Source organism: Sorex araneus, chromosome 9, assembly GCF_027595985.1.
Source record: "Sorex araneus isolate mSorAra2 chromosome 9, mSorAra2.pri, whole genome shotgun sequence".
NCBI classification, from domain to species: Eukaryota; Metazoa; Chordata; class Mammalia; order Eulipotyphla; family Soricidae; genus Sorex; species Sorex araneus.
The window spans coordinates 4,418,963-4,441,830 of NC_073310.1; the positions used below are offsets into that span (position 1 = coordinate 4,418,963).

General features: G+C 43.0%; 2 protein-coding genes across 15 annotated transcripts in view; one reads left to right on the forward strand and one right to left on the reverse strand.

Moving 5' to 3' along the window:
- Positions 1-22,868, forward strand: part of ACAD10 (acyl-CoA dehydrogenase family member 10) — a 259,705-nt gene that overhangs the window by 68,740 nt on the left and 168,097 nt on the right. The gene's annotated exons all lie outside the window — the stretch shown is intronic.
- ATXN2 (ataxin 2) overlaps positions 375-22,868 on the reverse strand; it is a 93,806-nt gene continuing 71,312 nt past the window's right edge. For 8 of the 14 annotated variants that reach the window (XM_055146603.1, XM_055146608.1, XM_055146594.1 and 5 more), the window contains 10 exons: positions 21,959-22,022; positions 19,370-19,522; positions 18,939-19,005; positions 15,549-15,733; positions 14,970-15,102; positions 10,670-10,723; positions 5,106-5,251; positions 4,061-4,288; positions 1,780-1,948; positions 375-987 (listed from right to left, as the gene is read on the reverse strand). In XM_055146603.1, the coding sequence (XP_055002578.1) occupies positions 959-987; positions 1,780-1,948; positions 4,061-4,288; positions 5,106-5,251; positions 10,670-10,723; positions 14,970-15,102; positions 15,549-15,733; positions 18,939-19,005; positions 19,370-19,522; positions 21,959-22,022 (1,228 nt within the window). In that variant the 3' untranslated portion in view covers positions 375-958. The remainder of the gene's footprint in view (positions 988-1,779; positions 1,949-4,060; positions 4,289-5,105; positions 5,252-10,669; positions 10,724-14,969; positions 15,103-15,548; positions 15,734-18,938; positions 19,006-19,369; positions 19,523-21,958; positions 22,023-22,868) is intronic. The other 6 variants (XM_055146604.1, XM_055146596.1, XM_055146600.1 and 3 more) reach the window with 4 other exon arrangements.

A 22,868-nucleotide genomic window follows, 5' to 3' on the forward strand; every position in this document is an offset into this window, starting at 1 on the left:
CACAATATTTGAAGGTCCCGCCTACAACTCTGATCTTTGCAGAAACCTTGGCAGAAAGCCCTTCTTCCTCACCAGCTGGGGACATCGAGCCTGTGGTGATGAGCCCGCATCGGAGGTTTAGAAAGAAAACGTCTCCTGCCCCCTACTGGTTACAGTAGATCCGAGGAACATTTAAAAGAGCCGTTTACAGACAGGTCAGGCGAGGGGTGGAGCTTCAGTGTGGCACGCTATGGCCAGCCTCCTCTCCTGCAGCAACCAAACTCAAGATGAAGAAAACTCCCTGACACCGGCGCTATGGCCGTGACATTAAATTTCCTACAATACAAACAGCATAAGCTGTTAACTGGAGAAACACACACACACTACCTTGGTCGTCAGTTTTTAAAACTTTTTTTATTTTTTAATTTTTTTTAAGTTTTTATTTTATATTATCTACAAAGTAAAAGTTTTTCCCTTAACTTAAAAGTTGAACCACTGTAGACAGTGATCACCTCAAACTTGATTTATAAATAATAAACCGTCAGTTCTTTGACGGGAAGAATTTACTGAACCTTTGTCAAGTTTAGTAAAAGGGTGTTCCAAGTCTTGATTTTTTTTTTTCTTAGCGGTAATAGCAGCAAGAATCACTCTTGTCATTCTTTTGCTAGCTGACATGTTCATGACTTTTTCAAGGGATTAAAAAATAAATAACTTCCAGTTTCGGCAAGCAGAGCGGGGTACTTGCGGGACTCTGAAATAGCACATGGAATTATGGAACACCCCACAAGTTCCTAAATGCCTCCACTCGGTCAAATGTCTTCCACTGCAAGTGAACTGTTAGCATTCCTATTGGATGTTACAAGAAATCATATTGTTTTAAAAAACAAAATAAGTGAAATTCTAGTTTTCTGTGCTTCCAGTTGGTAGAAGCAGAAGAAGGGAGGAGGGAATTTGGCCTTTCGGTTCCTCCAGGGCAGCCTTACAACTGCTGTTGGTGGTGGGCTTGTACTGTAAAAAAGAAAAGTTAATATTTAAACAGGAAACTGGCAATACTGCACACTAGCCTAGTGTCTGCAGCGCTGACTGTCGCTATCCTCGTGCTGCCTGGACAAGACTCAGACTCCTTCACGCCCTCCACCCAGCAGTACCAAAGGGGAAGGGGAGAGGTGGGTGGGTAGAAACAAACCAGACATGAAACCGTTTCAAATAAAACTCCCAGAAGACTTGTTCATGGGGTCGAAAAAGGCCTTAACATACCCCCTCCCCAGATACTAGCCAAGCACCAGTACTGCTTTCAGAGTGACAAGTTAGACTGAAATGTCGCCATGGCAGCCATCGAGTAAATAGAGCACAATCGCGGGGTGTCTCTCCCTGTCCGGGCCCAGGCTGGCACTGTGCTACACTCAGAACCAACCGTACACAGCACTTTCTCAGCGGTAGTGTTACCAGAGCTACAGTCAAACTCTGCCATGGTAATAACCCCCCACACGTCAGTCTGCTGGGACTCAGGAAGGAACACACTGCCCTGTCCAGCCTCGTGACAAGGAAGGCCAACTGAGCGTAAGCATGCCTCAGTCCACGGAATGCTGCTGCTCTCCTCGCGCCGAGCCCTACGTGCCACCAACACTCCTGAAGCCGAAGGCCCTGGCCTGACTCGTCATCACAGCCCCTACTGTGCACGCTCGTGAGTCTGGCTAGCTCGCAGATGCGGGGCTCCGAGTGCTGGCCCTGCCTGCCATTCCACCTGTGCCAGCAGAATGCTTTGGGGTGCCCGGCGGCCCCTGCACACACACGCCTCACCTGAAGGGTGCGTCATATAGGGAAAATGCGCTGTTGTCGAGACTGGAATGGGCTGTAGTGCACTTTGAGCGAGGGCGGCCTGGGGACCGCCGGGTGGCTGTGTCGTCATTAGCATCATTGGCGCATGGGCAGTTGGATGAGAAGGAACCATTCCTGACTGTACATGAGCCTGAAACAGAGAGCTCTTTTACGCATACAGGCAACATCTCCCGCTTAAATAACATGTCAACTGTGGTCCTTTTGCTAGGCTGGGTCTCAGCAAAGGGCAACAATGGGCCCTGAGGGCCCCATTTTTTCCCTCTGGGGGACATGCCCTAGTACAGATCAACTGCCCTACAGACATGCGTCACCTTTGAGCAGAGGCTGCCAGCTTGAGGGAGCAGGCACCCGTGAGCCTGGTGCCAGGGCTGCAGTGTCCTAGTCTCCAACTCACTGGTCACTGGATTCTATGTATACGACGCTTTCACAAAGATCAGCCTCCGAAAGCTCAACCGCGTATTACGAGATAAGCTAGAGAGATGCTTAAGATCTGCCTCCGTGTGGGGCATGAAGTAGCCTTACAATGTCTCAGGCAGGAGAGCAGATTTTTCACAATGTCACAGGGACTGTCCACCTGTTTCTGCGGACCTTCCGCTTGGCTCCTGGCCTGCTCGCCAGCACAGTGCTATGAAGGACAAGTGAGGGCAATGTGAAGACTCGGGCCTCCTGGTCTCTGCTGAAAGATGCTGATGGGGCAAGCAGCAGGAGGCAGCTGCTGGGGTGCAGGAAGGGGTGATATGAAATGAGCTGGGCCTGCCCAATATCGCTGTAAAGGGTTTCTTAGCCCAAACAGCTGGACATCAGCTCTGCAAAGATTCGGCAGGGCCAGGAAAAGCCATTGTGTCCTGCTTCCCCTACTGTGCACTGTTCTAGACCAAGATAAGCTCGAATGAAATACTGTTTCTTCTCTGACATATTCAAAGGCCCATGGCATTACAGGACTTGCCTATGTTAACCTTTGCTCTTTCAGCACAAAGACACAAGAAAGTGAGGCTTTAGGAACCCTGACTTACATGAAATTCACATACCTACTTAGCTACCGAGCTCTACATAGACAGCTAGAGGACCCCTCCTCTCTCATGAGGCTCCTGATTCAGCGAACCACGTGGCCCACACCTGGCCAAACCAGACCCCCTCCCCACCGTCAAAAGCACACCATCCACTGCAGTGCCGCCACACTCAGCGCCCACGCTCCCCAGAGCTGTGCCACTTTAGTTACGAGGGTGCCTTCTGCGAGCTCCAACGGAGTCACGTGCCCGGCCCGCCACACCAGAGCCTCAGTGGCACACTGCCATGGACTGGGAGCAGGCGAGGGAGGCAGTGTCCAGCAGAGCCGCCGAGGACAGCTGACTGCTCCCGGGAGGGCCTCGACAGCGTCACAGCGTCAGAGCCCAACGTCAGTGCGGTTCCTTTTCCTTCCACCAATGCACCACGGGCCTGGCCTGCAGCTGCTACAGACAGCAAGCAACCCTGACGCCGGGACCAGCCCACACGGCCTCGGGGACACCTGGGGCCTTGCAGCCTCTAGTACACAGCACCAATGTCCAAGGCCACGCCCTTCCAAGAAGCACAACATCTGGTCAAAGCAGGTATTTGGATAGCCAGGGGAAACAACTGGAGAGAGTGGAAAGATTTCTCTGGAACTTGTGTGTCTAACAAGCTGTCAGACCCAGGGCTGTTACCTCAGAAGCGAAGATTCTGTAAAAGCCCCACTCTCCCTGCCCGACGTGTGTGAAATTTTTATATATACATATATATGTGTATATATATATACACACACAACACACGTGTCACACACACACACACACACAGAGCAATGAAGCTATATAAACATAGCAAAGCAGACTGAGGAAGAAAGGGGACCAGGAAGATAGCGCAGTAGGCTGGAGTGCACACTTTCCATGCAGGACCCCTGGGTTTGAGACTCAGCACCACGGGGTGCACCCCCCGCCACCAGAAAAACAAAAAAGGTGGGGTACTGCACATGGCTTAAACTCTCTTTTCAGGTCTCAATGGAGAAACATTAAAGGACTGACCAATCACCAACTTCACTGATCACTAGAAAACCACACGAACATTCATTTGGAACCAAATCACATGTATTTGACTGGGAGCAGGGAGACGGGCAGATGGCACCACACACAGGGGCTCCCGGCTTGCAGCGCATCTGGCTCACTGCTGCTTCTCTGATAACCTTCACCTCCTACTGGCCAGCACAGGAAGTTGGCTAAAGCTGGTTTACCTGAGGTACATGGGCCATGTGGGGCGGGTTGGTATACGCAGGCTGGACATGAGAAGGGTGGATCGTAAAGACGGTCTGTTGTGCTGCTGGGAAGCTACTCTGTGGCGACTGCGTGTTGGAGGCCGGTGTCATGGCAGGAGGTGTGGGTGCGAGTCCCGCGTGGTAGATGGCTGACTGCTGCTGCGGGCTGGCCAGGTGCAGAGCCTGGGCAGCCTGGTGCTGATGGTGCTGCAAGGGAATAGGAAAGAACTGAGAAAAGCCACTTCCGGAATGGAAAGTACTGAAGGGTCAGAACAGCTCTGCCCAAGAAAACGGGCGTCCCGTGGACCTACTGAGGCTGACAGGTGCGAGAAAATACAAGGGGATGTGGCCAGGGCAATAGTACAGCGGGTAAGGTGATCGTTCCGCACACACAGCCAACCCAGGTTCAAATCCCCAGCAGCCCACATGGTCCCCCGAGCCCCGTCAGGAGTAAGCCCCAAGGATCACCAGTACGGTCCCCCAAAGCGAAGGTAAACAAGACAACAAAACCTCAAGGAATTGTACAGGGCAATGATAAAAGTAGGGTTAGGGTTGCCTCCCTCCCATTTAGAATCATTTTCTTCTGTGACACAAGTCCGATTCTAAGCCTGGCAATTACCCTCAATGAAGCAGAGGTAACACAAGACCAAGACTGCTTAATCGGGGAATTGACTAATACCAACCCACCCCCCAACCTCCTCAGTTCAAAAAGTAAAACTAATTTTTAAATTTAAAAAGCTGGGCTGGCAAGACAGCACAGTGGGTAAGGCTTGCCTTGCACACAGCTGACACGGACGAGTTCAATATCCAGCACCCCAGTGGTCCCTTGAGTGATCCCTGAGTGAAGAGTGAGGAGTAAGCCCTGAACACCACCAGGTATGGCTCAAGAACCAAAACCAAACAATCCCGAAGCCCCAACACACCGAGGGACACAAAGCGTGGTGGGTATTCTGGCACTCAGCCCCTTGCTGGCATGAGAGCGCATCCGCGGGCACTGCTCTGAGGCCTGAGCCTTTCTCCTTACCTGAACAGGGCTGGGTGCGGGATGACTTCCACTGTGCTGGTTCGGCTGCTGTCCAGTGGGGGTCGCTGAAGGCTGAGGGTGTGGAGGGTGTGGGTGCAGAGTTGCGTTAGGGTGAGCATACTGCTGAGCAAGGGAGCCCGTGGAGACTAAAGCGAAAGAGAAAGGAGTGTGTAGCATCGAGACGCTTCATCACCTTACCCGACCCTTGGTGCCTGCCTCAGCCAGGCTCTGTCGACGCTCAGTAGCTAACTTACACCGTCATCAAGCCACCTGACCTTCACGTCATTCATTTTTTTAATGTACCCATCAATGTAGTATTTATTCACAACATTAATGAAGATATATTAAAAATCTATTTATAAGTTAGTTCTTAAAAGGCGCTAGGTTTCCCACAAAAGACAGCTTTCAAATAAGCATAGAAATAATTCAGTCTCACACACACCCATATTAGCTCCAGAGAGAGCCAGGGCCGTGGTAAAGATAGGGCTCCGTCTTCAAGGCCAAATGACCACCCTCTCTACTGGCTGACCATGGAAGACCATCTCCTGGAACTTCTCTGCTCAAAATGCTCATCTCGGCTTTCTAAAAACTAGTACCTACAATTTTTTTTTTTTCTTTTTGGGTCACATCCTGAAATGCACAGGGGTTACCTCCTGGCTTTGCACTCAGGAATTACTCCTGGCGGTGCTCAGGGGACCATATGGGATGCTCGAAATCGAACCCGGGTCAGCCGTGTGCAAGGCAAACGCCCTGCCCGCTGTGCTATCACTCCAGCCCCTAGTACCTGCAATTACCTGAAGTATATGTTCATTAAAGAACCAAAGCCAGTTCTTTTGTGCATCTCAATACGGGCTGTTCTTGACTTAACAGAGATAAGGTAGACAATCACTGTCCTATCTTCCCAGAGCAGCAGTTTGAGAAGGGAAAGTATAAGGCAGGCTCACTCCTTCGACAGTCAGCTTATGCCACTGCTGCTGACAGCACAGCGATAGATACAAATCTAACTGCAAGTGGTGGTGGGAGGGGCGACTGTTCTGACGACATGTGAGGCCTAGTCTTCTCATCCTCAGCTGGAAAATCCCCAGAGAAGATAAGCTCATCCAGAGAATTCCCAAACAGCTGGTATTCTTGATGTGATGCAGTAGTAGGATACAGACAGACGGGGACGGATGAGAGAAGCGAGCAGCTTCCGGGCCGGGCCTCTACGCCCAGCACCTACGGGCAGGCCGGCCGAGCTGCACAAGGCACCTCAGCATGCACAGGCTTGCCATGGAAACGTTCTGCAGAGGGTCAGGCACGCACAGCATTTTTGTAATGCTCAGCAGTGCACAGCCACGAGCCCACAACGTCCAGCCCACTGGGCCAACTATCCCTCGCAACGGCCGCAGGTCTCTCAGCTCTGCCAAGATCACCTGTGCGCCTGCTGCCAACACAGAGCAACGCTGCTCACTTCCCAGAGGAAACAAAGCGCTTCTGTTTGGACGCCGGGCAATTTCCCCTAACTAGCGGTAAAGGAGCCTCGAATATATTAACAAGGAAAACTGTGGCAACATAGTCTCTGGGTGTTTTAAAGAAGTGACTGTTTCCAGGAGCTGGGGAAAATGATGTGCAGACTGCTTCTGCAGCTCCCCAGTCCCAGGAGTCTATGAAAGCAGCCAGTGTCTCCCTCCTAACTTATTAAAAGGCCATTCTTCACCACCGAACTCATTAATTTAACCTTCAGATCACCCAATACTGTTCAGGTACTGGCTTGGTCCAAAAACGTGACATACATTTTCAAACAGACTTTTATGCATATAAATCTTATACTGCCCTTTTAAATAGTTTTGAATGTAAAAATAGCTACATGTGACTAATAGCTGATGAGGAATACTTCCATCACAGAAAATTCTACTGGACATATGTCTAGAGCTCTTTTCAAATCTTTATTCATTACAATGCTTTTTATTCAACTTCTTAAATATTTCATTTGCAGCAATATAAAATCAGGAGGAGGGAAAAGAGAAATGATCCCGAGCTACAAATTCTATTTATGAGTTTTCATAAAGAGAGTACAGTAACTTTCTATTTTTGAGACTTTATTCAAGGAATTTTGGTCCTAAAGGTATGTTGTTTCCCAAAAAATTCTGTACAAAATTTAGCAGAGAAACTAAAATTTCTTGAAACTTAAAATTAAGTTTTAGCTTGCTTTTCAAGCCTCTGCTCTCTATCTTGCATGCTTCTTTCGACGTTTATTTGCTTATTTCCACTCTGGACAAGTCCGTGTGTGTTCTTTCTTGAACATGTACTTCTCTTTTCTCCCGCCAGATCTTTCTAAGTAAGTGTCAGTAAAAAATGCCTTGCTTCATTAAAAAAAAGCAAAAAACCTTAAAAATGTTTACTTTTAAAAAACAATAAAAAAAATTACTATAGCTAAATCCTCTATTAGTAATTTTTTACACATAAAAGCATGGCAATCACAAAGAGAATAATTATGCCCACAAAGTCTCATAAGTGTTAGTCACAGCTAGAAAACTTAAAATCCTGAAATGAGAGGATATACAAGCTGACAAGGTGGAGTACTAACAAGTACATGATTAACAAATCATGCATTTTCAAAATGTGTCTCTCTGGTAAATGGCAGCACCAACATTTAAAAAGTCTAGGAAAAAACTGTGCTCTGCTCTGCATCTTATTTACACTTAGAGCACATGTTTTCAAGAGTCCTGGCTGGGGACACAGCACATGGGTCAAGGTGCTTGACTTGCATGTGGCTGATCCAGGTCTGATCCCCAGCACCCCAAGCCCAAAGTAAGACTTGAGCAGTCAGGTATGACCCAGAAACAGACAAAGCAAAAACAAATAATCCAAGCTAAGTGCATCTTCTTAGCTTCTGTCTAAAAATCCCATCTTTTTTAAACACACAGAGGCCAATGGCTAACTCTTAAATGTGGTTTAACTAACACATATTAGAGCCCAGAGTCAACAAGGCATTACAAGAAAAATAAATCAAGTGGTGTAATATATCCATAAGCTGAAAATAAAATTTAAGAAGGTTTAATTAGAAGGATTTTTATTTATTCATCTTCTAGCTTTAAAGACAAAATTACCTCGCCCAGAAACTGTTTTTCTCCCTCCCATATGAAGTGATGTAGTTGATTATGGAAAATGTGAAATATATCACTTAATACAGAAAATGTGAAATAATACACTTAATATTAATTACAAAAATACATTTTGGATCCCTGAAAGGCTGGTTAAGAATGAGACAAAGGACAGATAAGGAGGACATGGAAGGCTGACGGGAAGAAGGTTTGAAGGAGAGAGGCAAGAGAAAGGAACCAGGACAAAGTAAATGACAGACAATTAACAGAATCAATGAAGGGGACCTGAAGAGCCAAATGCAGTTAATTTTGGCATTACTGAGCTAAATGTATCATTTACTGTACAGGATGATGAGCCACATATTCCACAGAGGTTAAAAAGATATTTAAAATTCTGGCAAAACTGTTCACGCAGCCTCTCTACAGAACTGCCTGGCCCGGGGGGGGGGCACATCCCTGCGTGTGCCACACTCTGGCCGATCACCGCATCACAGGAATCCACAAGCACTGCAGGTGTGGCTCTCTGGAGGCCCCCGAGCACTGTGGGGTCTGTCACCAACACCACTGCCAACGCCAACACAGCAGCACTACCTTCTGGCGGCCTGAGCCAATGGCCAGAGAATCACCAAGAGTGGCCACTACTTGGGATGTTCCCCCTAGGACCAAAAACCTGAACTTGCCTTCCAGTAAGCAGTATTAGGTCGACTGGCCAGCTAATCAAAGTATCATTTCTTTGGACCAAACCTGATCCAGAAGTTTCCCACTCACTGTGTTCCTTGATACTAATATTTAAAATTCTAAATACGATAAACCCACTAAATCCTTATAATACTAACCACATTTCAAAAATCATTTCAGTCACAGTCTTACTGAAGCCTACTCAGGACACGTCTGTTCCCTTAATCTGTATTTTGACCGTGAATGCACTAGTCATGAGAAGTCACCAGCCTGTGAAACTTAAAAAACAATCTTTTGACTTATAAAATTGTTGTAAATTCAGAAAAAAATAAAGTGAAAGAAGTTGAACTCTTCAAAAAAAGTAGTAAATGAAAGACAACTAGATCATACAATGATAAAATGGTTTAAAATGGTATGGCAGGGAGGTGGGAAAGGGAGAGTGGGGTGGGACATGGGGACAAAGCAGCAAATTAAGTTACAAATAGCAGCCCGACTGTTAGTTTATTTTATAAAGTACTGATATTTTCTTTGAGGGGAAGTTACGCTAAGGCAATTAAAGCTTAGATGTGATGATTAAGGACCTTTTAGCTACTTACCAGGAAATTGACTCCAAACTACTGACAGACAATAAGATGGTGAGGATAACTGCATTTAAGAACTCAGACGGAGTACATGGTAAAATTACTGAAACTGTCTTTTACATATTATATTTCACATACAGTTTCCCTTTAATAGCATATAGATACAGCAAGACTCCTTTTTAAAGAGCATCTATTAAAGGATTAAATTTGTTAATATTTCCTAGCACCAAATAAGTAATATGCAAGTACTTATTTTTGGATACCAAGTCATGGCACAAAGAATAAAAATGTGAGTCAAAAAACCTTTTTTTTTTCTAAATGGTTTTTAAAATTCTGCATTTGGTAGATTCAGATACTGAGTCATTCTGAATTAACTCAGAATTCAGTCACTAACAAATTTTTAGTCTTAATATCCCGTAGAATAGTATTTCACATTAAGGGACACAAATTATTGGCATAATATCGGAAAGACTTTTTGCATGTTAGTACCTTTCCCATTCAAGTTCATGGCTAGGCTGACTTTAAACTTGCCGTACAGGCTCACTGCTAAAGGCAAACCCTACCTAAGAGCAAATCATTCACTGTGTCTCTGGCGGTGAGAGGGGACTGGCACTTCCCAAAGAGACTCTGATGAAATTAAGCAGCTAGATACATTTGCCCCACAAATGGTGCCCCACGGACAGCCAGGGGTCACTCCCAAGTACAGAGCCAGGAACAGCACCCGAGTACATGCAGTGGGGCCCATATCAACACCCAACATAGCGCCCCTAGACCTATGTGAAGTGTCTACTAGCTGAGGATTTTAACCTTCCGTCATGAAGAAACTAAAGAGATAAGTAGTTTTGTAGTATTTCAACCAAGGATAGTAAAAAAACGAGCAATTTAAGATTTTTATATTAAGCTTGTCATTTAGATTAAAAAAAAAAGTTGCTTAGAAAAGATTTCTCTCAACAAAGAAATCATGAAGTAGTTCCAAAACAGTCACATGTTTGCTTGGTATGCAAAAATTAATTTCTGAAACACTCAATTTTGTAACCAATTCCAGCTTTCTTAAGCTGGGTTCTATTTTCTTTTGTAAAAACTATGGATTACTTACAGGTATATATTAATGATTTTGTCTGGCACAAGGAAAATATTGCTCAACAAGTCTACTCCCTTAACATGTATTCTTTAAAAAGTGTTTTACTGTACAATTAAAATTAATATAAAAAACCCAACTCACTGGCAAAGTAGAAAGAAGGGCTTGTCTCCTTGTTGTAGGGTAATTTGGGACATGCTGAATTTGGGAAATAGAAAGGTAAATTAGCCTTTTGAGGTGTGCATTTTCCTAATTTTCTGGAAAGGTTGACATTTAAGTAATTTTTTTATGTATTCATGCAGTCATTCTTATTTTATAAGCTATGACAAGCAACGTAAACACTGCTACAAATTTAAAATAGGGCTGAACCAAAAGACACTTTTCTTCTATATGAGGGTATCAATTCCACATGGTGACTTGCTTAAAATGAAAGGAATAGATAATAATTATTATCTAATAAAAGATCAGCATGGCATTCTATTGAACAATCTTGAATAGAATTAATGTACCAAAATGAAACAGTATTTGTTACCAAGCTCTATTTAAAGACTTAAACAATTTACAAATCACTATTGTCATTATTCTATAAGACATGCATTAAGCATCTGGTAGAGGATTCAAAACTTAGAAAATATGATAATAGTACTAAACAGGGAGTAATTATTCTTTATCAAATAGTCAATGTGAATGTAAGTACTCTTGGAAGGTTAAGCAAAAAAATTTTATTACGTAGGAGTAAACTTTGGTTTTCAATTCTTTTTTGCCCATTACTTTTTTTAATCTATCTGCAAAAAATTACCAAAAACAAACTCAAAGAAATGACTGAATCTAATCGTTCCTGATGGTTTTAATTTTTAGTAGGAGAAGCTTATTTCTTCTTCTTCTTCTTCTTTTTTTGGTTTTTTGGGTCACACCTGGTGATGCACAGGGGTCACTCCTGGCTCTGCACTCAGGAATTACCCCTGGCGGTGCTCAGGGAACCATATGGGATGCTGGGAATCAAACCCGGGTCAGCCGAGTGCAAGGCAAACGCCTTACCCGCTGTGCTATTGCTCCAGCCCCAAGCTTCATTATTTCTTGGAAAACCTCTGCCATGAAAGGAAAATTAGATGAAAAGATTAGAAGACTAAATGAGTGTTAAGGAAATCAGAAGTTGGTGTTTTTTATAATTTTTTTTAAAAAATTTTGGGGTCACTTCTAGCTCTGCACTCCTGGCAGTGCTTGGGGGACCATATGGGACTCTGGGGATCAAGCCTGGATCTACTTCATGTAAGGCAATGCCCTACCGATTGTACTATCGTTCCAGCCCTCAAATAAAGAATAGCTTCTTAGGCAGGAGCAAAGGCAAGGATGAAAGACTTAAGTCAAAGAGATGAAATCTGTGATCTAAGTCCGAAGAGAGCCAGAGTATGAGGTAAACAACTGCTTAGAATAGAAGTATCTCCTAGTAATCGATCTATTCAGTCACCTGTTGTTATTAAATGCAGTCTATGTTAAATGTACCAGCATCTATTAATGTTTCAGCCTATTTTCACAGGGTCATCCCAATGGCGCCCAGGGGTCCAAAGGCTACACCCAGGAAGTGCTCAGCATACTATGGGTGCTGGAGACCACATTCAGGTCTGCACACATGCTAAGGCATGTGTGATTACTACCTGAGCTGTAGTTTAAGTATGTACGTGACCATACGTAACTACATATATAGTGCTATGCATCTCCTCAGCCTCAGTGTAAGAAAAATTAATATGAAGTCTTTAATTTGGCTATTGGTGGTGGTCCTTTCTACTAGCGAATCATTTTGTTATAGCCATAAATAACAAAAAGATGACAATGTCAACAACATCTGGGTGCATATGCATATTTCTCTGTTTCCATTAAAAAGTTCATTTATTTATTTATTTATTTATTTATTTTTTTGCTTTTTGGGTCACACCCGGCTATGCACAGGGGTCACTCCTAGCTCTGCACTCAGGAATTACCCCTGGCGGTGCTCAGGAGACCATATGGGATGCTGGGAATCGAACCCGGGTCGACCGCGTGCAAGGCAAATGCCCTACCCGCTGTGCTATTGCTCCAGCCCCACCATTAAAAAGTTTTAAAAATATCCCTGGCTCAATATCCTTGGCACACACACACAAAAAGGGAGAAAAGTTTGCAGGACACAGCTTACAAATATGCATTTTAGAGGTAATGAATGTTCAAATATAGAGCACATGTTTTGCATATGTAAGGTTATGGGTCAATTTCATGGCATCATACAATAATTCATACTCAGAAATATCTGGCTCCAACGGGAATATAAAATATAAATTTTTCATGGTAAAGACATAAGAAATTAACATTCCAATCAATGCAGCAGTTTTGTCTGAGTTCAAGATGAATGTGCAATATGTTTAATTTTGTCGTAATTGAGATTTGGAAAATCTAAATTCCTGAGGAGTTAAAAAAACTTGTTTAATTCAACGAATTAAATGTTTGTTTAATGTACCAAAATCTATTAATGTTTTGGCTTATTTTTAAAGGGGTCATCTTGTAAAATGATTATTAAATCACATAAAAATAATTTTAAATGTTTTGTTTCTGAAGTATCTGACAGAAGTACTCTGATGAATAAGCAACATTTATACCAACTTCAATCTTGCCTTTAGCCTGCCCTCATTAACACATTATCATTTAAATACAACCTGTGTAAATTGCAAGAGAGTATTTCAGAAGTGGCTGAGCAACTTTCTCCTGGCACTGATGAATTGGCTTTGATAACCAGTTCATTGCATATTTCCCTGGTCATTAGGTCTAGCGTTTGGTTTGCAATATTTCCTATTTACCCATACTTGAATGGACTTCAGGGTATAAGGCCAAATGCTTTCTCAAATGGAAATTTTGGGGGTAGTTATAAAACTACTAGTTTTCATGTGCAGGCTGTATCAAAATTAATGTCATACAAAAGAGAGCCAGATGCTGATTAATGAGTGAAAACACTCACGTCTGTTCATCACCACAGAATTACTACAATGTCTCAAAAGCACAGATACACAAATAGCTTCTAAGAGCAATAGAAATTTTAGCTCGAAAGTTTCAGATCTTATTCCAAGGGGAGTATGTCAGAAAATGGGAGGAAATAAATGTTGTTCCCCACCCCCCACTTGCTAAATCATGATGCATTCAGCAGAAATGTATAAAGATAATGAAAGTTTCACCTAAGTCTTTATCTTTAGCACAATGAAAATTTGTTTGAATGTACACTAACAGCATAAAAGTCAGTGTGATTAATCAGTGGTGCCTTTTCAACATACTCAGTACTCCTGAGTAAGACAACGAACCATTAAACTAGGAATAATTATAACCAAAATCATAAGCCTGTCATTACGTTAAGTTATGCATGGAATTCTTGAAATGTTTAATGTAGAAATTACATCATTTTGAAAACTTAAAAAGGCATAATTTACAACACAAAGTTTTAAGTAGTGATATAGAAAATTAACATCAGACTTTTGTATTTTATAAAGAGATGCCTTTAATCAAGTCAAAGTCTATCAGGAGTGCAGCTGGACAGTGACAACCTGGCTCCGGGGGGATGTCGCGGGAAACAATATGACCGCTGCCACCTGCTCTGACTTCATTAACCTACAGAACATTCTAAACTGTTACTTAAAATGAATCAAACTGGTACTAACTTATGGTGTATTTTGAAAACTATATGGGAAAACCCATTCAATTCCACAAGATATAAATGGAAATTTCAATTTAAGTTCTAAACATGGAAAACTATATTATTTTAGTACTTTAGGCAGCTGCTGAGTTGGCCTACACAAATAATTTTTACTTCATATGTCTACGTTTAATGTTAATATAATACTTCTCATTTTTCTTTGTTCTGCAAAGTAATTTTTATTCTTATATATATTTAATGTATATAGAGTATTTCTCATTTTCATTATGTTGATAATATGCTGAGAAGCGAACATATCTGGGCAGATCTGGTATTATACAATTGCAGTAATACAACATTATTACAATAGCAATAAAATATGTAACCCACAACCCCCCCAAAATAAGGAGTGAGACAATGCTTTCTTACTGGAGGGCACTTTCATTAGGGTCAAGTGTTCTCGCAGGCCATAGGCAGGACATACCGAAGGACAATACAGATGAAGAAGAGTAAAGTTATCTTTCTCCACAAAAGCAGCTTTTCTGTTCATTACATACATCATTACATTTTACTCAAGAATAAAGAATTTGAAGACAGGAATTTCATGTACAGAAGTAGAAATGATTTGCCAAGACTTATAGAGCAGGTCAGAGAAATGCATTTCTTTTAAAGTCTTAGTCTTTACCCTCAGTATCAGAAAGGGCCAAGTTATTCTTAAGTATTACCTATTCATGGCTTTAAAACAAATTAAGAATAGTTACACACACTGAAAAAGACAAACAAAGTGCTCCCTACCATACATTGCATGCGTCTGCTCATGAGCCCCGTACTGAGTTGCAGAAGAAGATACTAAACCAGGCTGGGCATGTGTTGGTGGTGCCATCATTCTAGCATTCCCCTGTATGACAGGACTATAGACATGAGGATGCTGTGTTCAAACAAAAAATAAAGAAAACAAATTAAAAATACCCAACAGTCGAACATATTTTAGCTAGCTAACTTTATGGCTTCCGGTTTTCTAGAACAACTCTGAAAATCCTAAATCTTTCCTTGGCTATTCCCTTTCACTATGTATTTGAAAAATCCCCTCCTCTCCGCCCCTACCAATTCTTAGCTACCTGCATTTACTTCAAAGTAACAAAATACAAAGCATATAAACTTTTTTCTTTATATATTAAAAAGCAAGAAAAAATTTGAGGGTTTTGGGGCCACACCTGGCGACACTAAGAATTTACTCCTGGCGCTGCTCTAGGAACTGTATGGGATGCCAGAATAGGCCAAGCGCAAGGTGAAGATCCTACCTGCTCTACTACAACTCCAACCCTTTGAACATTATTTGAATTATTTGAACAAAAATTAAGATTCATGCCTCACCTGAGACTGGTAATGTGGCACATGCTGAACAAGAGGCTGATTTGGAAACTGCTGAGGACTATAGGCAACATATTGTGTGGAATAAGCTGGTGGGGTGGCCACAATGGGTGGGCCTGCCGCTGAGGCTGGATGCATCATGGTGCTCTGATGATGCTGGTCTTGCCGCTGTTGGGGCATATTTGGTACTGCAGAAAACAATATTGTACGTTAGAAAACAGCATCTCAGTATAAAGCACATGAACACGGTCCAGAGGACTGCATTATTTGACCCCTGTCCCTGATTCTCCAATGCTCCCCAATCCTACTTGAGCCATTCTGGGCTACTTTCCTATCACATGCTATTCCTTGAACCTCAAAATCATTTCCTAACTCACAGCTTGGATAATTCTGATTTGACTTTTTCAGGTGTCCTGTTGAAAACAACTTCCTCAAAGATCCTCTATTACTACAGACTTTACCAACTCCCTTAATAGACTTTTTACTTTCAAATCTTGGGCTATAAACCCAGTGCAGTGCTGGGGTGGGGGTCACACCCAGCACTGTTCAGAGGACCATTTGACGTCAGAGATTAAAACTGGGGTTCCCGGCAAAGCCCGTGCTCCAGCCCTTCTTTTTTTTTTTTTTCTTTTCTTGGGGTTACACCCGGTGATGCTCAGGGGTCACTCCTGGCTCTGCACTCAGGAATTACCCCTGGCGGTGCTCAGGGGACCATATGGGATGCTGGGAATCGAACCCGGTCGGTCGAGTGCAAGGCAAACGCCCTACCCGCTGTGCTATCACTCCAGCCCTCCAGCCCTTCTTTGAGACATCTCCTTAACAGATTCACAATGCTATGCAACACTTCCTTCAGATCACTTCTCTCTGTTCAACATACTACATCATACCATTTGCTAGAGATAAGACACCGGTTTTTCAAAGGAAAACAGAAACATAACAGAAGTGTAAAAAGCCACAAGAGGCCCAAAGAAACCTTAATGCCATTTCTCTTCATGACCTATGATTGAACTGTATGCAACATCTTGATCTTTCTAAACACCATCAGAACCTCCTGTAGGTAGTTTCAAAATAGCTTTATAATTTTGGGTGGTACCAGAAATCATGCTTGTGAGGCAAGTGTTTTACCACAGAGATGCATCCCTGAGCCCCCAAAGCAATTCTCACAAAGATTACTTTATGTCACCTTATTCCAGATTTCAGCCTATGATCCCCAAACCATTTAAATCTCTGTTCAACAAAACTGGCATCATCACCTCCAGCTTCCCCAGAGAGTAGAGGGCTACATGCCCTTTGTAACTTTCCTTTATGGTCAATGAGAGCATTAAAAAAAAAAAATTGTCTGTGAGGGATTTACGGCACAATGCTTTTTGCTTATTCAGGGGGCGGGCGGGGAGGGGGTGGTTAGGCCATACCTAATGGTAGCACAAGGCTAGCTCACTCCTGGCTCTATGCTTGGCAGAAGTGCCCAATTACAAGAGCAGGAAGTTGTGACTTTCAGTACTTTCCAGTGACATTTTGTTGTCTCTTTAAGGATGTGGCTTTCCTCCTCATTTCATTATTATGCATATGTTAACCACCTAAATGTCAGTGGTTTCCTAACTTTCTTATGCGAACTACTCTAGGATAATGAAGGAAACAATTCCTTACAGAAGGATTCTATGCTGATAGAGAAAAAAAGAATGCAAGGATCGCTGCTAGATGCTATTACTTAATGCTAAAAATTACTAATTTGAATCCCTTAAACCACAGTCTGGGACAAAAATATCAGCCAAGAAATAGTTTTATAAGCCACCAGAAAAGTAAATTCTTAGCTCAGTGCTGCTGGTCCTACAGCAGGACCACGAAGCCTAAACTATAATGCCAGGCCAAACACCAAGCTTGTCTGTCAGGTTCAAAGATCTGGTATTGCCAGGGGCCCGGGGCCCAGAGAACTTGGGAAGACCAACCCCAAAGAAACAAACTATCAGGGCCAAAGAGTCAGTATAGGTATTAAAGTGTATGTAGCCTTGCATGCAGGCAACCCTGGTTCAATCCCCAGCACCACACATGTGGCCCCAAGCACTGCCAAATGTGATCCCTGAGCATAGTCAAGTGTAAGCCAGGAATATTGCTGGGTGGGGGCTACCCCCCACCCCCAATAAACACAAACAAATAACCTCAAACTGTGCCCCACACCTATTTAACTGAAAACTCTGGTAATAAATGAAACAATCTGTGTTTTAAATAAACCTTCAAAAAGATTCTGATGCACATTTGAATAGGATAATTTCAATAATGAAAAATCATTAAACTTCATCATTGCATTAGATAAAAGATCAATAGAAAACTTTAGAATTGAAGGGAAGAGAATGCTGTGACCACCTTCACTCACTATAGCCTACCATAACTCAGGAGGACTAGACAGTATATGCCCCTGACAGATCTAACAGAGCACTCACAACCGTTTTGTTTTTGTTTAGGAAGCAAACCAACAGTGCTCAGGGTTATACCTCGCTTGGTGTCAGGAACAGGACCCAGGTCCTCATATCTTTAAGGCAAATGACCTACCCCTGAGCCACATCCTTGGCCCTCACAACCATTTATTATGTGTTCTTACCCTTTTCCACAAAAGCTAAACGTGAATGCTGTCAAAAACATCACAAATACAGAGACAAATTTGAAGTGTAAAATGTAGGATATAATGCATTAACAACCAGTTTCACAGTAGTACCAGCAGGGAGAAAACTACAAGAGACTTATTAAGGAGACATGCAATAATATCTAGACTATATGAGAATTTGACCAATATTCAAGACACACCAACTGCAAAAATACACTGCTGAGGGCTAGAGAGGCTGTACAGCATTGGGAGTGCTTGCTGTGCACATGGCTGACCAGTTCAATCCCTAAAACACCGTACAGCCCCCTAGCAAGCCCCAGCAGGAGTGATCCCTGAGCACAAAGCCAGAAGAAATTCCTGAGCATTCCTGGTGTGGTCCCCAAACAAACAAAAACCAAAGTATACGATTTTGACTAAGGATTATCAGGTATAACATCACCTGGTCACACTCAGGGCTTAGCGCTGGCTCAGGGTGGGCATGGGGGACATATGTGCTGACAGGGGTTGAACCTGGATAGGCTATATGCAAGCAAGTGCCTCACCTGCTGTACCTCTAGTGCTATTTCTCCAGCCCCTTCTTTCTGAAGAGAACGCTGTCCAATCACAACTGATGATCCTTTCTCCTCCCCTGCTTTTTTGCTCATAGCCATGGGAATACTTTATGTCATTCAAAGTCAGTAAATAGACACATCAATAGTCAAAACTGAGCCACAAATATTTACTTGTTATAAAACGAGGTACTCAGTTCATGCAGCATGCAGACTACAAGCAAACATGGGCAGGATAATTCTCACCTTTACCTGCTCTATAAGTCTTGGCTTGATTCACTGGCATGGGTGTCATAGGTATAGGGTACAAAGGCTTGAGAAAATAAAAAAAAAAAAATTAGGTTCGTAAGATATATTATTAATCATATTAATCATACCACTTTTCTTAGATGTATGTTCTTAGAGAGCGAGTGCTAAGGTTTCCTGTTATGAGTAAACATTAAAATTGGACCCTCATCTAGAAGAACAATCCCAAAACATACAATATCAAAATTTCTCATCAGAAAACATTCTGATTTAGGTCCCAACAAAAATAATACAGCATAGTACTGGATGCCTCCCCTTTTCAAATCCTTCCGTCCAATCATCTCATCACTGCCTCTTGTGTGTACATATCACTACAGTCTTTGATGTCAAACAAATCATGAGGCAAATAAACATCAAATTCTAGGACTTACTTGTACACCTGGGCTCACTGGGACTGGATACATCATATTTGGTGCAAAACAAACAGGCTGAGTATAAACTGGAGTTGGCTGCTGATGGCCCACCATGGATGGGCTAGGTTGTGCTTGAGGCCGAGGTGAAGTTGGGGTAGTAGAAGGCTTTGGCTATGAAAACAAAAACCAAAATCAACTAAGGTAACAGTACTAAGAGGTCTACGAGGTGATGGGAATTGAAGCAGGTTTCATCAAGACACATATTGTATCGTTTGAGCTATCTCAACAGCCTCAAAATCAACTTTTTAAAGGTATTATTAAAATTTGAAGATGGATTTTTCACCATCTTTAAAATTTTTTACTTGCTTTCCTTCCTCTTTTCAAATTTATTTCTGGGCAATACTACGGAGAGTCTCCTGGCAGGGAGGTGGAGGATGAGGGGAACCATATGTGGCTGGGGCATCCTACATATGAAGCATGAACTCCAATCCTTTGGAGACCTCCCCTGCCCCACTTTTCCCTTTTACTGAAAAATAAATTCTAGGAAAAAAAAAATCCTAACATATTTCAAATAAATGGGGGAAAAAAAAAAAACCAACCCTTTGGTAAAAATTAAAGTGAAATCATGCCAGAAAAGAGCGACAGCACAGCGAGAAGGGCGTTTGTCTTGCACGCGGTCGACCGGGTTAGATTCCTCTGTCCTTCTTGGAGAGCCCGGCAAGCTACCGAGAGTATCCCGCCCACACAGCAGAGCCTGTCAAGCTACCCATGGCGTATTTGATATTGCAAAAACAGTAACAAGTCTCACAATGGAGACGCTACTGGTGCCTGCTCAAGCAAATCGATGAACAACGGGATGACAGTGCTACAGTGCTACAAGTGCTAAGTCAAAATACTATTAAACATTAGTTGTGGAAACTGGAGAGAGAATACAAGGATTAAGGTATATACAGCTGACTCCAATTTAATCCCCCACAAAATACGGTCCCCTTCACATTACCATTACAGCTCCCCCCCCCCCCACACACACACCTGGGTGTGATTCTAGAGACCTGCAACCCCCACCATAAGCACCAGGGTGGCCCAGGGTAATCCCCAGGCCCTTGCATGGATCCACTGTCCTGATTGGCTGAGAGTCATCCTAAGGGGCCCTTCCTGAGTATTACTGGGAAACTCCCCCTCAAAACAAAAAGTTAAGATTTTTAAGGCAGGAGAGAAAGTAGATTTTGTTTTAGTTTTGGGGCCATGCCTGATGGTGCTCAGGGGTTACTCTTGGTTCTGTGCTAAGGAGTTACTCTGGTCAGTGCTCGGGGGGGACCATATGGCATGCTGGGGATGGAACCCAAGTTGGCCATGTGCAAGGCAAGCACCCAAAGAGAAAGTTTTTGAAAACAAAATATTCACTTCCATATGAATTCAGTAGAATAAGTTTATCTAAGAAGCCAAGAGTCTAGAGAGTTTAGCACACGAGAACCCTCAACAGAACCAGAGACTATATAATGGGCAGGGTGTTTGCTTGACAAGTAGCCAACCCAGATTTGATCCCTAGCACCACCTCTGAGCACCATCAGAGATGATCCCTGAGCACAGTGCCAGGAGTAAGCTCCAAATATGGCTAGGTGTGGACCGGGAACAAAAATCCTGGAGAGAAAAATTCAAATATTTGCTCCAGGTCACAATAATACAACAATCTTTTCTACAGTTCAAAACCATTTTCCCCTTCCACACATACAGACCTTTCATTTGTGGTGGTGCCAGGGACTGAATCCAGAGCATTGTGCTCTGAGCTACACCCTGTTTTAGGAGTCATAACCAATTGGTCAGAGGGAGAGCAGCCAGGGAGCCCCTCTAGCTGCCCGGAGATTACAGAGGTAGTGACAGAGACGGTGCAATCTGGGGGCACGAGTTTAGGGCTCCCACGTGCATATCATAGGCTCTAGCCCTTTGAGTTCATCTCCCTGGAGGTGAGCACTCAATAGATTTAAGAGCTACTCCCAGCAGGGATCTGTCCTGGAGGTTTAGGGAACCATGGGAAATCACCCCTAAAGAATAAACATCAGCCTGCTGAGGTGTCTGGTCCTCAAAAATATTCTTAATGACCATAATTTCAAAAAAGATTGGAAACTTAAAGTTGTTTTTCTACACTACAATTGACTTCAGATAGCAGGTATGGGAAAAATACTACTACCACTAAATCTTCTGTGTGGAGCGAGGAGGGCTGGGCCACACCAGGCAATATTCAGGAGCTTTGAACTAGAGGATAACGTGGTGCCCGCAGATAGAACTGAGGTTGGATGCATACAAAGTGCTTTTAAGCTTGCTCTATTTCTCTGGTCCCTAATTCATTTTAAAAAACATACTTGGGGCTGGAGCAATAACACAGTGGGTAGGGCGTTTGCCTTGAATTCGGCCAACCCGGGTTCGATTCCCAGCATCTCATATGATCCCCCAAGCACTGCCAGTAGTAATTACTGAGTGCAGAACCAGGACTAACCCCTGTGCATCTCCAGGTGTGACCCCAAAAAGCAAAATAAATAAATAAATAAATAAATAAAATTAAATTAAAAAAAAAATACTAGATGAATTCTAAAAGAGAAACAAACTTACCTGAGAAAAGGAACGAGGGTTGAACTCTTTTGCATTGGGATTCAATGTTGACTTCCTCACTTGTCTAAATTAGAGGAATAAAAATGGTAGAGAAATTTGCATGAAACATTTTTCTCTAAATGTACAACATTTTTCTCTAAAGGTACAAATAAAGTACTTTCAATAATAGCTGTTGATGCTATTTCTTTCTTTCTTTTTTTTTTTTTTGCCTTTTGCGTCACAGCCGGCGATGCACAGGGGTTACTCCTGGCTCATGCACTCAGGAATTACTCCTGGCAGTGCCTGGGGATCATATGAGATGCAGGGAATTGAACCCGGGTCGGCCACGTGCAAGGCAAACCGCCTTGTCCTCTGTGCTATCACTCCAGCCCCCATGTTGATGCTATTTCTAATATTTTTTCAGTCTTTAAAAAAAAAATACCTAAACACAGATTAGATTTACATAATTTTAATTAGAAGATTAATTTTTTTCATTAAAATATAGACCCTTATTTTCCACTCCTTAATCAGAAAAATTTGACTAAAAAAATGAAGTGTACTAGAGGCTGCATGCTTTCCATTATGAAGCCCAGGTTCGATTTGCTAGCATTGCATGGCCTGAGCCAGAGCAGCACGAGCACACGGCAGGTAAGGAGGGTGGGGCTGGGGCTGGGTACCAGTGCCTGCGGCACAGTGGTATGAGGCAGTGCAGGTGCGCCAGTGGAATAAACAACTGCTTATGTAATGAGCAAGTGAAGTGTCTAAAGTGAAAAAAGAGGTGCCTGAAAAACAATCTTCCATGCACTCCAGCACTGCGCTTTTCACTCTCTTCACACCTGTGGACTGGTACAAGGCCACAGATCAGCAGTTAAAAAACGCCACTGGCGGTATAAGTACACATGGCTAGGGTGCAGGGTGCTAACCTTGCATT